General features: G+C 37.4%; 1 protein-coding gene across 2 annotated transcripts; it reads right to left on the reverse strand.

Annotated features, from left to right (window-relative positions):
- Positions 1 to 101: 101 nt before the first annotated feature.
- Positions 102 to 18,354, reverse strand: LOC107089093 (myosin-11-like). Of its 2 annotated transcripts, none has more exons than XM_015381654.1 (9): positions 18,227 to 18,354; positions 13,293 to 13,657; positions 12,943 to 13,099; positions 7,668 to 7,695; positions 5,021 to 5,120; positions 1,560 to 1,652; positions 1,382 to 1,445; positions 915 to 1,013; positions 102 to 327 (listed from the first exon to the last, which is right to left on the reverse strand). In XM_015381654.1, the coding sequence occupies exons 2-9, from the start codon at positions 13,632 to 13,634 to the stop codon at positions 140 to 142; spliced, it is 1,071 nt and encodes a 356-aa protein (XP_015237140.1). In that variant the 5' UTR covers positions 13,635 to 13,657; positions 18,227 to 18,354; the 3' UTR covers positions 102 to 139. The 2 variants fall into 2 exon arrangements, with proteins under 2 accessions (XP_015237140.1, XP_015237141.1); XM_015381655.1 differs by lacking the exon at positions 18,227 to 18,354 and adding an exon at positions 18,152 to 18,225.
- Positions 18,355 to 22,440: the final 4,086 nt, after the last annotated feature.

Consider the following 22,440-nt stretch of genomic DNA (forward strand, 5'->3'; position numbering starts at 1 on the left):
AATTCAAATAGGTTAACAAAACACTAATCAATAGTTATCTATATCAATTGATCTCTAGGACATTTATTGAGATACATTTTCAGCTATATCACCCAGCCCTGTATGTAACAGGTAAAAATAGCAGGATTTTGCAATCAAACTAACAGAAATGCGACTCAAAATAAGTGAGTAATTTAGTGATACCAGTTCTTTCCTCCTCAGTGAAACCCATGATGTCCATTGCCTCCATGGTCTCCTCGTATAACTCATCATCTTGCTGCCCAGCAATCTGAACATGGCCCGCACTCAGGAAGCGATAGTTACTGAAGGGTTCCAGCAGAAGGTCCTCTGATGATAGAATAAGAACAGTAGTCAAAAACAAACAACAACAAAAAAACAACTTTGAGGTATTATGGAGTTTACAAATGATATTGCCACCTTTGGCCAAAACACAGAACTGCAGTGGTCTTCTGCTAGTTCTCGTAGCTCGTGCTTATGTTTTTTTTCTTTATTTAACTTTTTTTTCTACTTTACGTAGAGTTGGCATTGTTTTCTGAGTTCTGACGCATGCTGGTTCTTATGAGTATCCATAAAATCCATGACATCAGCGCAAACATTGCAGGAACTTTCGACCTGAAGTAAATGCGGGAAATAAAATACAAACTTATAGATGAATCGGTGCCGAACTACTAAGGTGCCAGTCTGCTCATTAATCAACTTTATAGTTGGAAAGGGTAAAAAAAATAAGGCTATTTTAAAGATATTTTTCAGTTAAAACTTACATAATGTATCTTTAATTGAAAGCTCTTTCAAACCCCTCTTCTTTGCTCTGATGTTTTCAAACTATGCTTGTTTCCCCCCGTACTTGTATGACCATCTGTCCCCTTTTCAGTAATATTATATATATATTATACATGTTCTGACAATCATCTTACCTCTCAGTTTGTCTTTAGCTCCAGCAATCATGTAGTAGAAGATGTGAAAAGCTCTCTCCGTCTTTGCTTGTCGGATGCATCGGGACTTCTCCAGCAGATCTGAGAGCAGCCGCCAGTTAAGGAACACTCTGCAGCCAGCAAAAACTTTAGATCATTTTTTTTATGGTCAACATTATGCTTTTTATTTCAAAAAAACCTTTAGAGGCCTTTACAGAACAGCTTAATTTTCAAAAAGGTGGAGATTTTTTTACACATAAATTTTAGACAGTGAACAAAATATCATAAAATATAAAGTTTGTGGTTATAACAAACAAAAGAAGAAATATATATTTAAGGGATATGAATACATCTGTTAGACTCCGTCTCCCAGCTATCGTTGGGACAGTATTATGATGACACTGCAGGTGGACTTACTACCAGAATAGCCTGAACTGTAGGATTTACCATTTCAGAAACAATAAGGATACAAGTCTCAATGTTAGCTCCAACGATGTAGCCCGTCACATCAAAGTTTATGCGGATGAATTTTCCCTGAGAAGGAGAGCAGGTTGGTAAAAAAAAAAAAAAAAAGCAGGAATTTTTTTTAAAGAGAGAAAAAAAAACAGTAAATGAAACAGATTCTTGCACTTTAAACCTCAAACTCACAAATCGAGAGGAGTTGTCATTTTTGATGGTCTTGGCATTTCCAAAGGCCTCCAGGATCGGATTAGCCTGAAGGAGCTGCTTTTCCAGCTCGCCCTAATGAACAAAGTAATATACAAAAGAAATATTGCTTTTAAGCTGTAAAAGGTGGTGTTAAAAGGTATAAAGGTATTTTTTTTTTTTTACCACAATGATGTGGGTTAAAAGAAAGAAGAATGAATAAAATAAGCCCTAATAGATTTACAACAAATTATGCATTTTATAGTCAGAGTTAGATGGTGGCATAACTCCACAGAACCAAAATTATTCTAATGAGGTTTGGTAAAACCTAAATTCTTTCCAAAATATCTATTCTCGATATGTAATTTTCTTCCTGCAGACTGCAGAGAGGCTGAATGACCGTCCGTCTAACCGAGGACGACAGCTCATCACTTCGAATCCAGCTAATCCTCCTGATCAAAGAGGCTGTTTTTGTCTGCATCAAGGTTTGAGGTAGTAGATTTCTACATAAACTTTCTCACTTAAAAACACCCACAGTGTAAATGATCTAAAGTCTGGAGGAGAACAGGAGGAAAACAAAAGAACAGCAAAAAGAGCAGCTCTGAACCTTGTCAAATAGATGATTACTTGGTTAGTAATCAAAACATATTGTAAAAGAATAATGTGATTAAAACATCTACTTATATTTTAGAAGAGATTACATCGTCACATTATCCTTCTAAACATGGACTTATCATATTTCAAATACATTTCAGATTTACTTTTTTGCTTTTTGAGTAAAAAAAAAAATTGTTTCTACCAAATGAGGCAAAACAAAATACAGACCCACTGATGAGGGGCAGTTCAGAGTTCAGGATAACTGGAAAACAAAGGAAAGAAGACAGAGCACAGCAAGGTGGAAACATAAGGAAAATGATCTCATAAAAAGAAAATACAAACTTTTGAGAAGATAGATAAGCAGCAGACTTGGAGGAAAAAGGCCTGAAACTGGCAGATTGGAAAGAAACAAAAAAAGAGAAGGAAGAATACCCAGAAAATATTTATTCTAAACAACCAAGAGGGTGTTTCAGATCAGTAGTAAATAAATAAATAACCTTACCTTGAAAATGTCAAATAACCAAAAAAAAAATATATATAAATTGGGTTGGGAAATAAGTATAAAGAAATGATATTTTCTCCACAGTTAAACATCTAATTGGAATGTTATGGAAATGAAATGCAAGCCAGATATCAGTAAAAACCAAGAGACCCACACACAAATTATAAAAACCACTCCAGCTCATCAATTAAGCAATGTGTAATAAAACAAATGACTGAGAAATGGACACATAAAGAAAGTCTCAAAACATTACTTCTACCTACTAATACAATTTAACATATCTGGTTTAGTCCTAAAACATGAAGAGCCTGTAATGATAGGTACAACCAAGAGCTTCACAACCTAGTTACTGCAAAACCTACTAATAGAATTGCTAAAGCCATATTTCTAAATGTTAAAGTGAGAATTTCACTAGAACGTAGGCTCACACCAGATGGTCTGAGGAGTCAGTCTCAGAAAAGAAAACAGTGTAGGCGGGCACATTTCTTTACTCGTAAAACAACAGTATACTCTAATGTGGTGACAGACCTAGTACTGAAGAAAAAAAATTTAGCACAATATTTTGACCCAAAGGTGAAGCAGCAATCAGGTTAGGAGAGGGGAACATCATGGTTTGGGGCCATATTTTACTGTCAAAGGGAGGATAAATGGAAAAATCTGTCTCTGGAAATTCTTGATAAGAATCTCAAGACAATTGTTGATCCAGTTGGACAGAAATAACAAGAGAGAGGGCACAGATCCGTTCATGGAGGAAAACTACTTAGGAAGTCTTTCTTGAAGCACCCCTGTTCTGCATATTTTTCCGCATTATTAGAGCTGCAAAAATTATTACAGGCAGCTCATTTAAAGCAGATTGTAAGATGTTTTAGTTCCTATTTTGGAATTTGTCTTCCAAGCCTCAAAACAGCATGCTTACAGCTCTGTTGCCAAGAAACAGACAGTATCACATTAATTGATATGGAGGCTTGTGAGGTTGGGTCAGATCAAACCAGTTCAAATTCAGAGCAGAAACTAACCACACCAGAATCCATTTGGAATCGAGACAACTTGACAAAGTAGATCTCTGGTTGTTTGCTCTGGACCAGGGTTAGCTTGTGTGAATTTCCAAAGATACAAAAAGGTCCAGACCGAGAGTGATAAAGAACTCTGACAGGTTTAAAGCAGACCAAACATGGCAGGTGTGACTGTGACCATAGAAAAGATCTGAAGATCTGATTCAAAAGAAGAGGCTCCAAGGTCCTTCAAGTACTGAAGACATTTTTGAGTAAAAAACTGGTTAAAAATCGGACCTGAAAAACAAATGCACCTATCATCTTGATACCTGTATCAAGATGATGCGTTTAACCCATCAGTACCTTTGAGCAAAGGTGTCCATATTTCTACCCTTTATCACTAAAAGTCAAAACGAATCGGTCCAGAATCTGATTATTCATAGCATATGTGGATTACTTTATCTGTTAGAGAATTCTTGAGAAACTGTGACATAAACAGCCACGTGTAAAAGGTCTCTACTTTTTCTGCTTAAATAACTTAAATTTACTATTTGTTTCCACATGTTTGTTGTCTTTTTTTGACTACATGTTATACATAAGCACTGTAAGGAAGCAGCAAATCTAAAAAGAGATAAAAAAAACAACAACCCTGCAACAGAAGAGGAATCTGTGCACCCCTCCTGTGCACCTGACAGGTAAGGTTATGAATGTATGAGTCAAAGGAAGGTCAGCTTTGGACAGACAAACAACAGGAGATGGGCATGCTCACACTGTGCTCGATGATCTGTGAGAGAACCTTTCCCTGCCACAGAGAGCTTGGTTTTATCTCCAGTGGCAGTGAAAGGATGTACGAAGCTGCCAGTCTGGTCACAAGGTAGAAAAAGGGGCACGTCCATCACTGTGTATCATACCTCTACTGATCATTATGCTTTCTGAACAAGCTAGTCGCCAGAGTAAAAAGGTGCAGTTGGACTTAAAATGCAAGGACTAATTTGTCCATGATTTTCAGGAAGCTGTGCCAACATTTCATTCCAGCGAGGAGCCTGTTCAGAGAAATCAGCTTTAACTAGTGATGAATGCTGAGAGAAACACAGTCTAACTTAAGACAATTGGACACCCTGGATGTAGATGAAGTCCTTCTTGGGCAACTTGGTGACACTAACTCCATGCACTTTTAACTAAACACACAAATGGCACACGAAAAAAAATAAACACACACTCCAGGCATTCCCCTTTTACTCACGTAGGCAAACTGTGATCCTGATTGCTGCTATTTAAAGGAAATATACAGAATTAAACGGGGCAGATTTTTGCTTAAGAGCAAGGGAACTGGCTGACAGATCCTAACATGAGGTTTTCACACAGATACCTACAGCACTGCTGTCCTTCTTGCCCTTGTGAGACGAGGCCACAACAGCCAGATACTGGATGACCTTCTTTGTGTTCTCCGTTTTCCCAGCGCCAGATTCTCCACTGAGGAGAAGGAGAAAGAAGGAAAGGTTGAAGTGATTCAGAGAGGAAGAGAGAGAGAAAGAGAGCAACATGAAGCTAAACAGCACTGACAGGACTTCTGTTCACAGTTCAACAGCGCAGTTTAATTGATGAAATCATGTGCTGTAGAGATAACTTCAACACCTGACCTAAAGTAAAATCACACTTGCTGTTATGTAATATCATCCTTTTAATAATGCTGAATTTTTTTAAATCTGAAAACTCCACTGGCCTTGGACTTCCCCCTCCCAGTTATTTCAGTCCCTTGATTTAATGTTAAAACAGAGAGCTGGAGGTAAATGTGCAGACGTTTAGTTTAATTATTATGGGGATTGTGCCTATAAAGTGTAATGCTTTTAATCATCACATAGATTTAATGATTTTTAAGACAAAATCAGGTGTTTGGATCTTTTCAGGGTTTTCTCTGGTCCATACAGGATCAAATGTTTGCATGCACACCCGCTTACATCTTATTCCAACAGGCTAATTGCAGCCTTATATTTACACTCTTCTGGGTTTCAATTCATCCAGCTGCATGGGAAAGAGTAGGGAGTTTCTATAAGCATGCCAGACTTTGTGAAAAGACAGAAGAATCAGTAACAAAGCTATTAAACCTCTTATGAGTCTATGGGGAGGCTGTCAGATCCCTCAAACCTATGTTTTGGGCCACTGCACCATTTAAAGTAATTCAAATACTTTTACAAAGCAACACAGACAAATTCTTTCCCTCCAGACAACAAACTTGGATATATGACTCAAGCTGATTGATCCCAGAGCCATCGGACAGAGCAGACGTACAAGCTTGGTCAGGTGTCCTTAAAAGGCATGGGAAGCTCTGAGTGTTAGATTCCTCTTTGAGCTGCCAAATCCTAGCGGTGCTGTCATGTTTAGGCTGAGTAAGGACATACAACCTCCAGACTGAGGCTGCAGACGGATGTGAACACAAATTAAAATGCCCCAAAGATTTTCCTCCTGGTCATCAACCGTTCTGCCCATCTAGCTTGATTTCCACTACAACTTTATGATTTTCAATATATTCAAACTCAAAGTCTGCCTGCTTTGATTACTTCATTTCCATCAGGCCTTCTGAGGGACAAAAAGAGGCTGACCTGCAGCATCCAGAACGGAGGGTGGGATGGAGTCCAAGAGCGGTATAAACAGCTAATTAATGCGCAACATGCTCATGAAATCAGGAGCATTTTAGTAAATATTTAAAGCAGTTTGATGACAATATCTATGCAGTTTGAAAATGCATATTTTTGTTAAAAATAAAGTTTAGCAGGAATGAAACATCTGAATGAAATAACTCTGGATGTTTGATCCCACTACAAGTTCTGATATCTCCTAACAAATGCTAAAATACAAAACATTTTATAAAAAACAAAAACAAATCCTATGTTATATATTTCTACTTAATATGTCAGAATTCTGACAAGAACTTATTAAATTATCCAGGAGGAGATCTAAAAAAAAAAAGCCAAAAAAACAGTGAAACTCATTCTGGCCTTTATGAGATTTCAGTCAGAGGTCCGATGAGTCTAAGAAACCACAATGATTAAATTAACATAATTTTTTTAGAGAGGGCATGTCTTAACAGCTATATCAGTTTTCTCTATCAATATTTCTTACAAAACCTTTTTAATTCACACTTCATCAAAAATGTCCCTCATTAGCATCAAACAGCTTTGCTCCTCAGCTACTACCGTAGATCTATCCAAACTGTTCTAGCTTCCCTCTGATAAGGAAGCCTAATCGTTGAGGAAATAGTTTGATGGAAACCATTTGCTGCATCCTGGTTGCTGTAAATTAAGAGTTCAAATGGGGAAAGCCTTTTCTCAGCTGATTCAGTTCAACTATTCAGAGACGTTTTTGTCTTGATAAATAAAATGATGCAATCAGATCAGAGGTTAATTTAAAGAGAGAAAAACTAGATGTGCAGAAATACTGAAATAATCTGTTTATTTCATTATTCCAGCTCCTTTTTCTTGTCTTACTTAAATGTAACATACCTGTAATGAAAATGGACAAATATTAGATAGGGCGTTCAGTTTTAATAAGTAATGGAATGATAAACCCTTCTAGTCAACTTCAGTCTAAATTGTATAAACCAAACAAGGTTCAGAAAAATCCAACAATCTAATAAAGCCAATGTGTCAGGCTACCCCTGGATGTCCCAGCATCAAGTCAAAATCCTCAATAATTCTTTCCGCACAAATAAACAAGGCTGAGTCAAAACATTTTGAGAGCTAATCTGGTTCTCCAATCAGAGTTAAGGACACACTTCCTGACTGAATCCCTTTGAGAAGAGCGAGGACACAGCTCTCCCAGAAAGTCTATTAGCTTAAATACTCAGGAAAAGAGGCATGGATTTCTTTCTTGGATAAGCTATAATATATATCAGAATTAGATCTGGCTTAAATCTGCATAACGCAACTATTCTGTGACATATGTCTGAGTAATAAATACAAAGTCACAGATCACACAGACAAGAGCATTAGAGAGAAATTTGGAGAAGGTCGATTCACTTACGTGCAGAGAATGGACTGATCCTCACGATCTGCAGGAAGAAAGAAAATAAACTTATGATGACTTATTCACAATTTTAAAGAATTAAATCCAAAATAATCTGCAAAAGAGCTTAAATCCAAAAAAAAAACCCTAATTGCTATGTGGGGTTTACAGACCAGCGGGGAGGGCAGCTTTTAATTCATTTCAGTTTATTTATATAGTAAATCAACGGAACTTATGATGCTGTGAGAAACTATTTGGGCATTTGTTGTTTTTGCTTTTTGTTCACACTTAATTGTTTCAGTTTTACTCAGTTTATGTACATAGAGCTTACTCACAATAAACATCACAAGGCATGTTACAAAAGTATAATAAGCTCATACAGAGGGACATACGCACCAAGGTAAACTTAGTCAATACAAATATTGTAGAAACAGAAAAACAGCCTATTTAAAATGAATCAATTAAAACATTTCACTCAGATTTAAAATCAAACTTTGACAAAACCCCTAATTTTTCTTTTGTTTGCAAAGAATCTTTTAAAGGGCTTTCAGAATACTAGAATGACTGATAATAAGGTCAGGATCAGAGGATGCGATATTCTTCCTCAGGACCTTCTGGTAGAGAGCAGAATGGATCAGCTTCAAGTCATTAACATCCTAAATCAGTAAAGCGGACCCAGATCATCATGTTACCACCACCGTGTCTATGATGTCTATATATCATGATGTTCCCTTTGTGAAATGTGTTCATTATAAACCAGATATAAAAAGTTCCACCATTGTCTCAGACAGTCAAATAGATATTTTTCTCATTGTTTTTAAGGTCTTTAACATGTTTTATAGGAAATGTAGGATTAGTCTGCATTCTTTTTGGCCAGCAGTGTTATTTCTTTTAATCCTTAAGTTCTTCCACAGAGGCCTGTTTTTGCTACTGTCTGTTTACTTTCAGTGAACGTTAAGCATAAATGAGGCGTGTGTGGCCTCTCGAGCTTCAGCTGACTTTGCGACCTCAGGAATGATTTCTAGATGCACTTTCATGAGTAATTCAATAGAACAGTCACTCCAGGGAACTTTCAGAAATGTTCCCTTTCTTTTACCGTTTTATTGTTTCTATACGTGATATCTGGCCTCGTTGGTGTGCTCGGAGAGAATCCATTTAATGTCATGGGATGTGTTGGTAAACAAACCTCGGCGTGGCTGTGACATCGAACTCAGCCTTCCATGAGCTATGGTAAAACGGTTATTTCCTTGTGTATCAAAATTGTGAATTTTATTTTTAGCTTTATTTGAACCTTTTTTTTTTCTATTATTACAGTATCAAAATATTTACAAACTATAAATTCATTTTAAGCCAAATCAAAAATTTTAAAACTCTGTTGAATCCATTAAAATCCAGTCCCATTTATGACACATTGCGGTTCGATTAGTGCACAGCACCAAATGAGATCAAAAAGAGATTAATGTATTGACCCAAAGATTAAGGAGGAACAGTACAAACCAAATATCTTGATTTTTAACAAACAAAATAACTTAATCTAAAAACAAATAATTGTTACAATCTTTGTAAAAAATGATCTTGTTAACACCTTAAGTCCGAGTAAGATGGAACAGTAACTGCATCCCTATCTTCCTGCCACTGTAGGGGAGGTTAAAGTAACTAGTATGAGTGATAGATATTTTGTTTTATTGTAAAAATTATTGATGTGATTTAGCTCCTTCAAACCCAGTTCTACGTCAAAAACTAAGAGCTTCTTTTCAGATGCGTCCCCAACACGTGATAATCTGCAGCCTTCGCTGAACTGTAAGCAAGAGCAGACATCGTTTCTCAGCGCTGACTCGACTTTGGCCACTTCCCTCCATTCCTCACATGCATTCACAAAACATACAGCTGTTTCCTTCTCTTAACTTCCTAATTAAGGCAGAGGCAGAGAGAACATGAGATGGCAAGATATGTGGGCTTTTGTACATTATCCAAAAACACCGCTCGCTTAGAACAAACCTAAAGGGGGGCAGCGAGGTTGCAGAAAAAGATTCCTACATCTGTAAATATATTGGGATCTCATAATAACATGGTGTTCTGCTGCAGTGGGACCACATTTCCCATGTGAGACTTTCACTTTTGCTGTCTTCAGAACATCAAAGACTTGAGAAAAATTTCAGAGGACTGGGATCTCAGCCAAGTGGGAGACAGACCATTCCAAAGGTTACAAGCGTTATTTGAATTTGCTGCAGTTAAGAATCATTTGGACTCCATCATCAGCAATGTTCCTGCTTAGACCATTCAGTGTGAAACCTCCTGCTCCATTAGTTAGAACTTCATGGGAAATACACCCAACGTGATTACCATATAAACTTGCACCACGCATACGCATTTTATAGGTGGCAAGTCTTGATTTTAACCTTTACAAAATTTTACAAATAAAAAAGGTCAAAGCTTTGTAGCTTTGAGGTTGTTTTCTAATATTTTTAGACACCAAGTCTACACAAATCATGACAAACATTGATGGTTATCAAAAAGGAAAAACTATTTCTCTAAGGATTTTTTTTTAAATGGGAAGAAAAATAGATCCATACAATTAAGTCAGGTGCTTGTTAATATTCTTGAGTCAACATGTTTATTAAATAGGCACTATGGAGTTTTCTAATGATACTGCCTCCTGTGGCCAAAACAAAGAACTGCAGCACTCTTCTCATAGCTCTACCTCGTAATTGACAAGTTTTTTTTTTTTCTCCCCTTTTTTAAATTGGTGTTTAGTTGAGTTGGACGCCCGTCGCTTCTGAGGAGAGCAAACAGCTCTGGGTGGGATTCAGCTGTGAACTTGCACCTCAAAAACAACAACACACTTCTAAAGACGAGACTGTTCAGATTTTGGACAGAGAGGACAGACGGTTTGAAGAAGAGGGGTCAAGGAAGCCATCTTGGTGAAAAGAGAAAAGCCATCACCAAACACAGGGGGAGGATTGTGGTTTCAGCTTCCAAGCATGTACAATTCAGTCATGGAACTGCTTCCAAGAAGTTACATAAGCAATCCCATTATGATTTAAAAGACCAATCAGAGAGCCCGTGCACAACAAAAGCCTCCAACAATCTAGAAGAATATAGGGCGGCCATTTTATTTGCATCTGACTTGGAATGTGTGCAGGAGGATGGACCTCCATGCTGCTTAACTGAGCTTTAACCGAGTTTGCTCTGGTGCTAGCCAACAGAAATAACAATGACTCCTGCAGGTGTCGAAACTTGTGAAAGTCCAGCTACCTTCCAATTTAAGCCTGCTTTCAGTATCCAACTCCAATGTAAATCATCAGCTTAAATATTTTTAATGTCATCCCGTAAAAATTCAAAAAATATCCACTGGACTTGGTTTTCTAAGATTTGCAGTTGCATTTCACCGTGGACTGTTACTCTTAAGAAATGATACAGATTACAATGAAAACATTTTTGGAGCAGCTCTTCTTTAAAATATCCAATCCAAAGAGGCGGTCAAAAAGCCTAATACATGTAAACTTTTTATGCAATATTTTGTAGGCCTGAAAAAAATTTAGTCTGAAGCAAAAGCATTGCGTAAAACACTCCCGCGGCTTTAAGTGTGATTTTGTGTGATCGACTCAAAAACAGCTTTGAGCTGTAATGGTTCTTGTGCACAGGATAAGCTGAAGACATTTAAGCAAAACATCAGCATATATATTAGTCAATCCACCCCTTTTCTTGTTTACTTGAAAGCACATATTTGCAAACTGTAGCTATAGAGGTAAACACTGACATCCTGTGCACTGGTTTGCTTGAGGGAGTTTTGGATAAGCAGATACGGTTTCTCAAATTCCATATTAACAAAAAGAATCCCAATCTTTTACAATTCTTGCCCGGAACCATGATAATATTGGCAAACATTTGTACTTGTTCCACATGTCTAATCAAATTATGTATTCCAATACATAATTACATGATGGACATGTGGAGAAACTATATAAATCCAGACATTCTGTTCCTTAGAATAAAAATTTAGTCTGACCCAAATTTCTGGCAGATATTGGCGTATATATTTTTTTCTTTTATCAATTAATGTATGCTTGTGTTGGCCAAATCATTAATGCATTTAGCAGCCATACATTGAGATCACATAAGGGGCATACACATTGATTAATAAGTAAATGTTTCTTTTTGTTTTGAGACTTGTGTAACATTTCTTATTGTGTCAGAAGAGAAAGCAATATCTGCTTAAGGAATTGGCTTCAGCACTTGTGATGTTCAGTAGATGTAATATTTTGAATATATATTTGTTTTTAATCACTAATTAAAAAAAAGAAAACAAAAAAAGGTTTTAGCTATAAATTCTAAAATGTGACAGCAGAAACCCCACCCAAAAAACATATGTACGGTATGATCTTAGGTGCATACATTTTGCACGTTCCATTAATACAGAATATTAGCTTTTGGCCTTTGTTTGCTAAAGGTAATTTACCCCATGGCTTATATAGTCAATTGCTCTGCTGAATAATCATTCAACTCATACACTTTAATATTAATTGGCTCTGAATTTACACAGAACATAACTTTGGACACTTCAAAAAAAGCAGGTAAAATTAAGGAAATTTTCCCAAATACTCATGTCTTGAAGATTCTCACTTCCATTTTGGAGGACATTTCCTGCAGTAGAAATAAAAATAAAACCTCCGGGATTAACATGGAACAAAAGAGGGGGGAACAAAAAAAAAGTCAAGCTGAACAAGGAAGAGAGGTATCTCAAAAAGGAAATGCTTAATGCCCCCCACCCATCTTTTGATCCAGATGTCAACTCCTTTGAGAAAATGTCCTCATGTCAACATCAAATCAAGTAGCATAAACCCCACTGGAAACAGATTCTCTGGGAAATGAGCTGTCGTGAAGCTAAGAGCCATTTACTGTAAGCACGATTCTGCCAAGGCCACAGTCATCACCTCTTTGACAGCAGCTGAAAAAGGCAATCATATTACTATTCTAGAGAAAGTCAGATCCCTCTGACAAGTCCATGGTGATTTTGAACATCAGCAGGCAAAACTAAAGCTAAATTCTAATCCCAAACAGGAGGTCAAAAACCCCAGCTTATTTGTACTGAAACTACAAAACTAGCAGAAAATTCTATAAGTTTGAATAGTTAATAGTTTTACCTACATTATTATCCACTGACCGCATCAAGCAACTACAGAGGAAAATCAAAAGAGCGAATCAAAAGCAAAACAGCCAATCAGATCCTCAACTCACTGAAGTAGTTTAAAAGTAGAGACAGAAGGTGAACCAACCGGAGGAGAAATCCTACCTTGCATCATGTTTCTGTAGGCATTATCAGCTATAGCATAGATATGAGGGGGGACTTCATGTCGTTTCTTCCCTTTGTACATGTCAATGATCTTCTCAGAGTAAATGGGCAGCATTTTATAGGGGTTCACCACCACACAGAACAGGCCAGAGTATGTCTGTCAGGAGAAAGAAACATTTTGAAAACATGTCTATGTTTTGACTTTTAGCTGCCAGGGTAATGATTAGTGAGAAAATACATTTAGTGAAAAAATATAGTTATGTGAGATTTTAGAATCTACTTAATTCAGGGCAAGGTTTGGATATGTATGATCAATAATATTTCTGCATGCTTTGCAGAAGCATACTTACATAAATGAGCCCAGAGAAGTACCTCTCACGTAGATTGTGCAACACAGAGGCTTCGTTAAGGCAAGTAAGCTCTGCCATGTCCTCCACCTTGCTGAACTTGGGAGGGTTCATCTTCTGGATGTCGTCCTTGTTAACAGTTATTTTCTTGCCGTTATCAGCCAGCTCCACCAGCACCTCGTCCCCATGCTCCTCCTTGATGCTCGCTGCCTCAAAGCCATGCTTCTCTGAGGGGATCCACACCAACTTCTTGGCTGACCAGTCGGCCTGAGCCATAGGGCTGTTGAAGAGGTCCTTATCGACAAAGAGGAACTTTTCGTCCTCTGACGGGGCCGTCTTGGACATCTTGGCTAATGGTGGAGGGCCAGCTGGTGAAAAGAATTAGGGAAGGGGATGTTTAGAAAGAGAGATGGCAACAGTCATGCAACAGTTAATGTTAAGGAAAACAAGGGATTGCTATTGAAATTTTGTGTAATAGATCCCTGTGTAATCTGGATTTATATTCAAGGCAAATTAATCTCATACTTCAATATAATCCAGCGCAACGCTTCAATGACAACTGCTGCAACACAACAAAGTCTAAAATCCATTTAAACCGAGCAGAGAATTAATCAGAGAAACTTCTGGAGCAGCAGAGACTCACAGCTAGATTGACAGAGGAACCTCTAGTTGAGTATTTTTCAGGGGTGAAACTCCTGTCCTTGAGGCCAGAGTCCTGCAACTTTTACCTGTGTCTCTGCTTAACAACACCTTGATGATATAATGTGTCAATAATAAGACTTTCCCCCCAATATGGCTCCAAAAGGACAATTCTTCCATTTGGTTCAGGAGTTAAGGCTCAAGTTGGAAAACTATAGGACATCAGCCCTTGAAGGCTGGAATTTGAAATCCTTGCTGTGAAGAGAGCCTTAAGAGAGCCTCCCTTACAAACCACGGTAGGGAGGACGGTAAGTATGTGAAATAATGTGCTCTGCTCATATAAGACCAACATTTAACTTTTTTTTAGTCATTATTTTGATGACCATTCTGTGGAAATAAGTTTCTTTGACAGGGAACAGGGAAGCTGGGGAGAGTTGATGACTGATAAAGTTACATATAGAGTAAGTCTGAAAAACAATATATTAAAGCTATGAGACTGGGCTGGAGGGTCGCCTTCCAGCAAGTTAACGACCCTGAGCATTACAGCCATAGTTAAAATAGAGAGCTTGGGACCAAACTAATTAAAGCGAATGCTCTCCATCCTGTCTGTCTCACCAAGAAGTGTTATTATTATTTTTTTGTGTGCAAACAAATGAATTCCTAATGCAATTGCAGCAATAGATAGTACAAAGTATTAAATACAAATGCAAATCCCTTTTCAGATCAATATTTGTAAAATGAAAAACATGTCATGTGCAAAATGTGAGAAATATAATAAATATGAATACATTTCCAAATCCCTGTAAGCTAGTAAAACTGCCTTATTTAAAACGTCCTCTCCCCATTAGGGAGTTGTAGAAGGCAGCCATTCTCACAGACCTCCATCTCCCTCTCGACCCCACACGTCACACGGGAAACGAACAAACAATTCCCCTTCTCAGCTGCAGACATAAGGACTGAGGCTGGGAAATGTATTTTCATTAACTTCACAACACTGTGTCAACAGCTTTATAAATGAACAACAATCCAATGAACTCATACTAAGTGATGGGTTATTCTCCTGAAACATTAAGTCCCTGTTAAATTTAAGAACCTGCATTTTTTTCCCCCTGTCCCTCCATATCTCTCCCTCAGTCTCCTGCTTAGGGAAGCTGCAGTCTCGTGCTGAGATGACCATATAAGGCCCCCTTCTCTGATGCAGGGCTCTTTTCTGTGGACCTAAACAGCAAGGCAAGTGAACTCCCAAACAAAGCCCATATAGGGAATAGTATGTCTCTTGCCGGCTTTGTCGTTTACTGCAAAATGATAACAGCAAGGCAGCGAGGCAGAGGGGATTTTAACAGCCATGCTTAACATGGGGCCCCGTTGGAATTCATTTCTAAAGTGAAACAGTCACTGGCTAAATTATGAACAAGTGTCTGGCTTTTAGAGGAACCTGCAGAGGAAGGAAATGTACAACAAACTAGAGTAGCTGCATCACATCGACTGCTCTGCTTGGAATGCAAAAGTCTTACTTAAAAGCGAAGGCATACAGGTGTCTACTGTGACAGTTGAGCAAGGAGGAGCTTCTTGCTGGCTTGGACTAAAGTAGCTTGTCTAACTAAAGATGGTATCCGATGTTACCTTTCACACAACCTGTAGACAAAAACTAACACTACCATCGCCACTGTGTAACATGGCAGCATAATGCAGTTAGCACGTAATAAAGTTGATGGGGAAAACGGATAGAGCTTCATGCAGGACAGTCCTGGGGTAAAACCTGTTAGAGGCGTAAAGAGACGTAGAAATAGAACAGGTGGAAGCACTGAACTGGTAAATAGTTCTCCAAAAGTATTTATTTAAGTATTTTAATGTTTAAATCTTGTTATCGCTCCACAATGTCAGTGATTCTTGATCTTTTGTTCCATCATGTTTCCATCCCTGAAGCTGAACGAATCAACATGATATGGGCATAAAAACGACCTGGAGGCTTTTTAACAGCCTTTTACAGCCATCAAATTCTAGTTTATATAAATCAAAACATGATGACAACAATGTTTTAGAGAAAGCTTCCTCTCAAACTTGCAACTTTCAATTACCAAGGCCTTAACATGCAAACATAGGTATTTCTTTTTAAATCCCTGGGCAAACCAATGATTAAAGTGATTGTTTATTAAATAGTTTGCCAAAAAGCTCACCAAATCATATTTCTATATTAATTAAATGAACTTTACAATGTGAATTTACCAGATTAACTAGGGTCAACTGTAAATGTAATTCATTGGGTAACTTCTTATCCGTTTTGTTCACCAAGACTTGAACAAACTAAGTGGGAACTGAGCAATAAAACAGCCCCTTGCTGTTCTATGATGACGTATTAACACTTTCCTGGGATTAAAATAAGCTAACCAACAGAACAAAAAAAAAAAAAGCAAAAAATCCTCTATCAACCTGTCAAGCCTGTGAAAGAGTTTGAATGGGTTGGGGGGTGATGGGGAAATCAGCTGATACTTTGATGGTCTGCAGATAAAAGTAAACAGTCTTTCCTGCCCCACCCCCGTGTTTAAAGGATGTTTTTGAAATTAAGATGTTCTTCCTCGTGCTCTTTAAGCTTTCCTCTTACGTAATTTATTTTAATACCTCGGTCAAGCCGTTGTTCATTCAGGGTGTTGGGTCAACACTGTTTCTGCACCTTCAGCACAGCCATCATAAGTGATTCTGACAGGTGAATACCAAACCAACTAAAAACACGAGACAAAAAGAACTACCGGTATACTTTGTCATGAAAATTTTTACAGCTGAATAAATAGGTGAGCAAATGAAATCATTCTAATCTTATAACTAATGTGCACTACATTGCCAGAAGAATTTGTCTTCCTACTTTGAAACATACATGAACTTTGATGAGATCCTGTTCATAATCTACAGGGCTGTTCTCACATTACTAACTTTAACTGTTCAGTAAACCTCTTCTTTAAGGGTTACAGGTGAGTCTGTTAATAAAAAGAGGAGAAAATCAGAATAGCAGCATCTGATCCAATTTACGCCAAAGGTGTTCCATAGAGTTGAGGAGGCCACACAAAATCATAAACACATGAAGCCATGACGTCATTTCAAATGTAAACTAATTAATTTTTTGATGTGACCCAATACTTTTAGTAATACTGTGTAAAATCCTCAGTATTCAGTATAAAGACAATAAAGTTATTTATGAATCTGGCCCGATTATTTGTCTTGCTATACAATTCCCAACTGTGCAAACTAATTTGAATCAAACATGCAATAGAAATATTCCTGTGTAAATAATGATAATAAACTATTGAAGATGCTGCCCTGGAGACTTTATGACCTTAATATTTCTGGTTGGGGGAATTTGACCTTAGGGGTCAAGAAATGATGTTTCTCATTTCCTATCATAAAAAGTTCACAAACATTCTGTTATTATTAAACAAATAAACCCTTAAGCTTAATGGATTGCCAGGATAAATATAGGATCACAAGATTAAATGTTATGGAATCAGGCATATAGTCTACCGGTAAACACTTTACAGAATTTTTTTTAATGCTTATTAAATTGTGAGACAGTATAGTTACTACTGCTAAGGCCAAACATTATATCCCCTTTGGAGAAAACAACTTCCTTACTGATAGAAAGAAAGTAGAAATTCAATACAAAGGAAACATAAAACTGATGTTTCTACAATTTTCTTTAATAAAATTCTCTCATTACCTCATTTTAGGTTATACAGATAAAAAAAGGACAAAAAAACAAACAAACAAACAAAAAAAGACAGGTTTATGCAAAACTGAGTCAGTGGTATGAGTCTTTCTGGTTTTCCTTTACATTCTGCATCTCAGCTTCAAAGTTAAACATCCTCGTCAAACAAGCAACTTAATAGGACCATATTAGGAAATTAGAAACGCCATTTGTGGTGAGAGTCCTGCTTTCACTGAGATATTGATTGAACTTCCTTTTTAAATACACTTCTTTCAGGCCAGATAATACTTTATCATTAGGAAGAAGTGAAATAAAAAGAAAGGCAGCTGTGCACAAATTAAGAAGCACTATATAAGCTGGCCCGAAAATAATGTTAATCAACTACCCACAATAACTAACATGTTTAACGTCATATTTTGTCTTCAGTTGACTTACAAACGTTTTTCTTTCACAATTAAATAGGCTAATTAAATCTAACCTGATGCATGCGAAGCAAAAAAAGTCGCAATGAAATAAAATTAAATACTTGAGTTGTTAGTGTCGGACAGGTGCGCTTCATTCGTTCACCGTGGTATCCCTCCGCTGTTAGTTAAATACTCACATAACGGGAAAGAAGTTCGGATTTGGAAAGAGCTGGAGTCTGGAGAAGATGGGCGTCGACGAGGTACTCCCAAAGCAAACAGTCCAAATGACCCCCGTCAATTTAAAAACCTTACCATTTAAACCGTTCCTCCCTCCTCCTCTCCTCCTTCTCCTCCTTTCCTGCATGGGCGGTTCCAGACAGGGACCAAGGGGGGCCAGTGCCCCTGTATATCATGTCCTGGCCCCTCTACTAAAGACATAATACTCAAAGAAATTCTAATGATGATCTAATGATATATCATTGTGATTTGTATGCAAAAGCTGATTGGCCTCCTTTAAGAGTTCGGAGAAACAATCATTTGATGATCCTAATATATAAATCTCTCCTTGGACTAACAACAACATGCTTAAACTCTCTTTTGCATAGACTGGTAGTTCTAGTAAATAAAATTTTTTACACTCCCATTTCTTTATTCTTCTACATGTTCCTTGTGTTCGAACTGATAAAGGAAAGAAAGCGTTCAGTGTGTTTGCTCCTACAGCGTGGAATCAGCTCCAGTCTGAGCTCAAGATGTCAGACACTATTTCATTGGACTTATTTTGAGCGGTTCTTAAAGATAGACAACAAGTTTCTATGAAAAAGAGTCACTGCTTTTAAATTGTTTTATTGTTTTATATTTGAATTTATCAGTTTTTTCTTGAATTCTAATTCAGATTTTATAGAAAACACTAAATCTAACTGAAATTAAGTAAAAAATAAGTAAAATTCCTAAATTCTGAATGTATATTGACCTAAAAGCACATAGAATTTTAATTAAACCTAATTGAAATTTCACTTCATGCAGCTATATTAATATATTTGAATCCTTTGCCCTGTTTTTTATTTCATGCTTTTCTGTTCAACACCACGAAAGCACGCTGGCCCCCTCCTGGCCCCCTGGTACATTTGGTGTAGAACTGCCACTGCTCTCCTCCTCACCTCCTTCTCAAGCAGCCAAAGGAAAAGAGCAGTGGACATGCACAGCTGGTGCTGATAATGAAGAAATAAAGTCACTTTAAAGTTATTTGCATCGTTATAGGCTAAAATAGATTAACCTAGCAGTGTTGTTCTATTACAGAGTTTAATTTAGTTCAGTATTTAGGTACTATGGAAGCACTATGAAAGCACCATGGAAACAAAACTGGCATCTCATAACCATGATTTAGCTATCATAATTAGATATTATAATTATCAGCCAGCTAAGTCACAATAATGAGATAGCTTAATCATAATAATGAGATAGTTTCAACATAATTATGATATACTATCTTGACTTAGCCCCAAATAATGTGATAGCTAAATCATAATAATGAAATTAATAAGTTAAATCATAATAATCACATAATATCTAATAATTATGAGATACTATCTTGGCTTATCATAATAAAAATAGTTCCAGTCATCATCCTTCTCCCGCTTTTTCCGTCAGGGTCGCGGTGGGACCAGTGCCTATCTCAGTCTATGGATGTAAGACGCAATAGACTGTGCTGCTTGTCTATTTATCGCAGGGCATCACAGAGTCACAACCATGCACATGCACCTAAGGGTAATTTAGAGAGGCAAATTGACCTAAAAGTCATGTTTTCAGACTTTAGAAGGAAGTTGGAGTACCCGGAGAGAACCCACGCATGCACAGGGAGAACATACAAACTCCAGACCCTGGGCCATGGTTGCTGCAAGGCAACAGTGCTACAAACTGTGCCACTGTGCAGCCTAGCCCCAATACAATCAAGAGAAAAGACTTTATTTTGTCATTTTGTATACACAAGTGTAAACAAAAATAAATTTAGTTAAGAACAGCTCTCTAGACTAGCGCTGGGATGAAATGTCTTTAATGGAGGGTAGAGGAGCCCAGGTGATCCTCTCTGCAGTTCTCACCACTCTTCTCACCTTCTTTCAGTCTGAGGCGCTACAGCCTCCACACCACACAGTGAGCCCGCTGGTCAGAACGCTCTCTAAAGAAAAAGTAAAAGTAAGATTATACATATACAATAAAAATGATCCTTAGACCATATTCCCAAAATTATTTATCACCTAAAGTGTATTGAGAAAATGTGTTTGATGTTGTTTATTGTATCTATTAAAGTTTATAAACACATGACATAATCCTTCATAATATCTGTTGCCTATATTTCACTTTTCATTGCAGTTTTTCTGGTAGGCTGTTGCCCATTTGAAGCAGTCATTTTCACTCCATGAAGTTTTTCCATCTATGACAGGGTAATACAAATAAAGAGAGAACAAAAAAAACAGGAATCTTTGGGGGATACCGAATTTACACTAATGCCTTTCTGCAAAGCAACATTGCTGACAGTTTCCCCACACTATAACCAAAAACACAATAATAATTATTTGTTTTAGCAAACAGTGGCCTGAGTAGTGTGTGGAAGAACCACACACAATCATAACTGTTTGGCTCCTCCTCTTCGTACTGACCTCTATAGCATAGATAAAAGCTGAAGCTGAATGCTGTTTCATTCTTCAATTAATACATTTTGCAAGATTGTGACTGTTTGATCCTTCCTGCAGGACAAGCCTGCCGCCGTGTTAAAATGTGTTTATGCAGGACTGCAAAGAGCTTGTTCCATCCTCTCTACTCTCAAAGTTGTTAAGTAATCTCTGATAAGCCCTCACTCTCAGGGGGTTGTAGTTCGGTGCCAAAGCCTAGAAATATGGGACCTGCACTGCTCTCATCACGATGTCTCTCTGCATTTGCTTTGGCCCTGACAATCATAATCTTTATTTTTATTCTTGAGAATAACAGCACAGGCCTTCCAAAAGTATCAAATGAATTTTCAAGAAACATTGCTACAGAAAATCACATTTCTGTGCAAGACATACAAAGTCTTTCATTTTGATACATTTAGCCTCACACTCTGCATGGTTCAGCCAGAGGTCTCTTTCTGTTAAATCATACCTTTCCACTGTTATTACTCAGGAGGAGGGATTGTTGCCAAATCACTCTCCAAATGCAAATGTCTGTATACCAAAAGATGTATATAAACACTTTAAACTGTTTGGCATCATGAAGGGACTTTAACTGCATGGTGTTAAAACTAGGATCTAATTAAAACATATCCAGTTTAATCTGATTTTATGGTTATAATGTAATGGAGACATTGCTCCATTACAATTGTTATTTTACAAAGTGCCTCAAGTTGATCAATGTTAATTGGGGCATAGTAAATTATCTGTACTGAATTGAATTTCATTGACATTAAGCCACTTTACCAATTACGGTAATTTATTTGCATCGATTAAAACATTTTGAGAAATGTCTGTTCAAATTCTTAGTTGACTGGGTCAACCTAAACATGGAAACCACATTTTGAGAAGTATGTGTTTAAGTAGAACTTTTAACAAATATCAAGATTATTTTGGGAAACAACAAAAAAAAGGTTACATGTTTTTGTGGTCAATATAAGAACTCCAGGGTGTCTTTTTCATACAGTAATAAAGCAAACTCACTCATTGACTTCAACTTTTAAAGTACAAAAAAAGGAGGTGTTTTTGTTTTGTTATTTTCAACTGTGGTGTTGTGTATTCCTCTGACAGTTGTAAAATCAAATGTGTCAGGGTTTGTTTGTGGATTGAGGACCCAAGCGGGGGCAGGCAGGCAGAGGGGAATTTTTAGTTGATTTAATGAAGAGTATTGAAAAACAGTCCAAACAAGCAGGCAACCAAGAATCCAATATCCAAAAAATGAAAACAAAGTCAAAAAAACAAGCCAGAAACCATGGAGTCATCAGGGGAAATAGAATAACCAGGAGGAAGGCTCAGAGAGACAAGTTGGAGGAAGATTGACGAAGTAAGACGAGGACCCAGCAAAGAGGAACTGAAAAGAGAGGGCTTTTAAAGGAGACTAAGACAAAGAGAGGGCTACTGTAATGAGAAAATTGGGAACAGGTGAGGACAGAGCAGAAACAAAAATATGAGCTATGGGGAAAGGAGAACACAAGAGGGCAGCAGAGGGCAACAAATGAAAAAACCTGGAAGCAGTGATGAGAGTAATGGCGTTACCTTGTTTTAGTAACGAGTAATCTAACTAATTACTTTGACTGAAACTATAACGCAGTTACCATTGCAGACACCCCGTTAGGTCGCACAATGAACCTTTTTTTCATGATAGGAATCGTGCGCGCCTTGTCATGAGAGAGGGGAGGATGAGATTGGCTGATGTATAGTGAGATTCC

The sequence above is a fragment of the Cyprinodon variegatus genome, unplaced genomic scaffold (genome assembly GCF_000732505.1).
Source record: "Cyprinodon variegatus isolate N-32 unplaced genomic scaffold, C_variegatus-1.0 Scaffold238, whole genome shotgun sequence".
Classification (NCBI taxonomy): Eukaryota; Metazoa; Chordata; class Actinopteri; order Cyprinodontiformes; family Cyprinodontidae; genus Cyprinodon; species Cyprinodon variegatus.

What these genes read in the sequence shown, in the direction of transcription:
- LOC107089093 (XM_015381654.1), bottom strand. Translation starts at nt 13,634, where the DNA reads ATGTCCAAGACGGCCCCGTCAGAGGACGAAAAGTTCCTCTTTGTCGAT. An exon ending in GATCAGTCCATTCTCTGCAC is followed by an intron (nt 5,121 to 7,667) that starts GTAAGTGAATCG and finishes CCTTCTCCTCAG; the next exon opens with TGGAGAATCTGGCGCTGGGA. An exon ending in AGCTAAAGACAAACTGAGAG is followed by an intron (nt 328 to 914) that starts GTAAGATGATTG and finishes TTCTATCATCAG; the next exon opens with AGGACCTTCTGCTGGAACCC.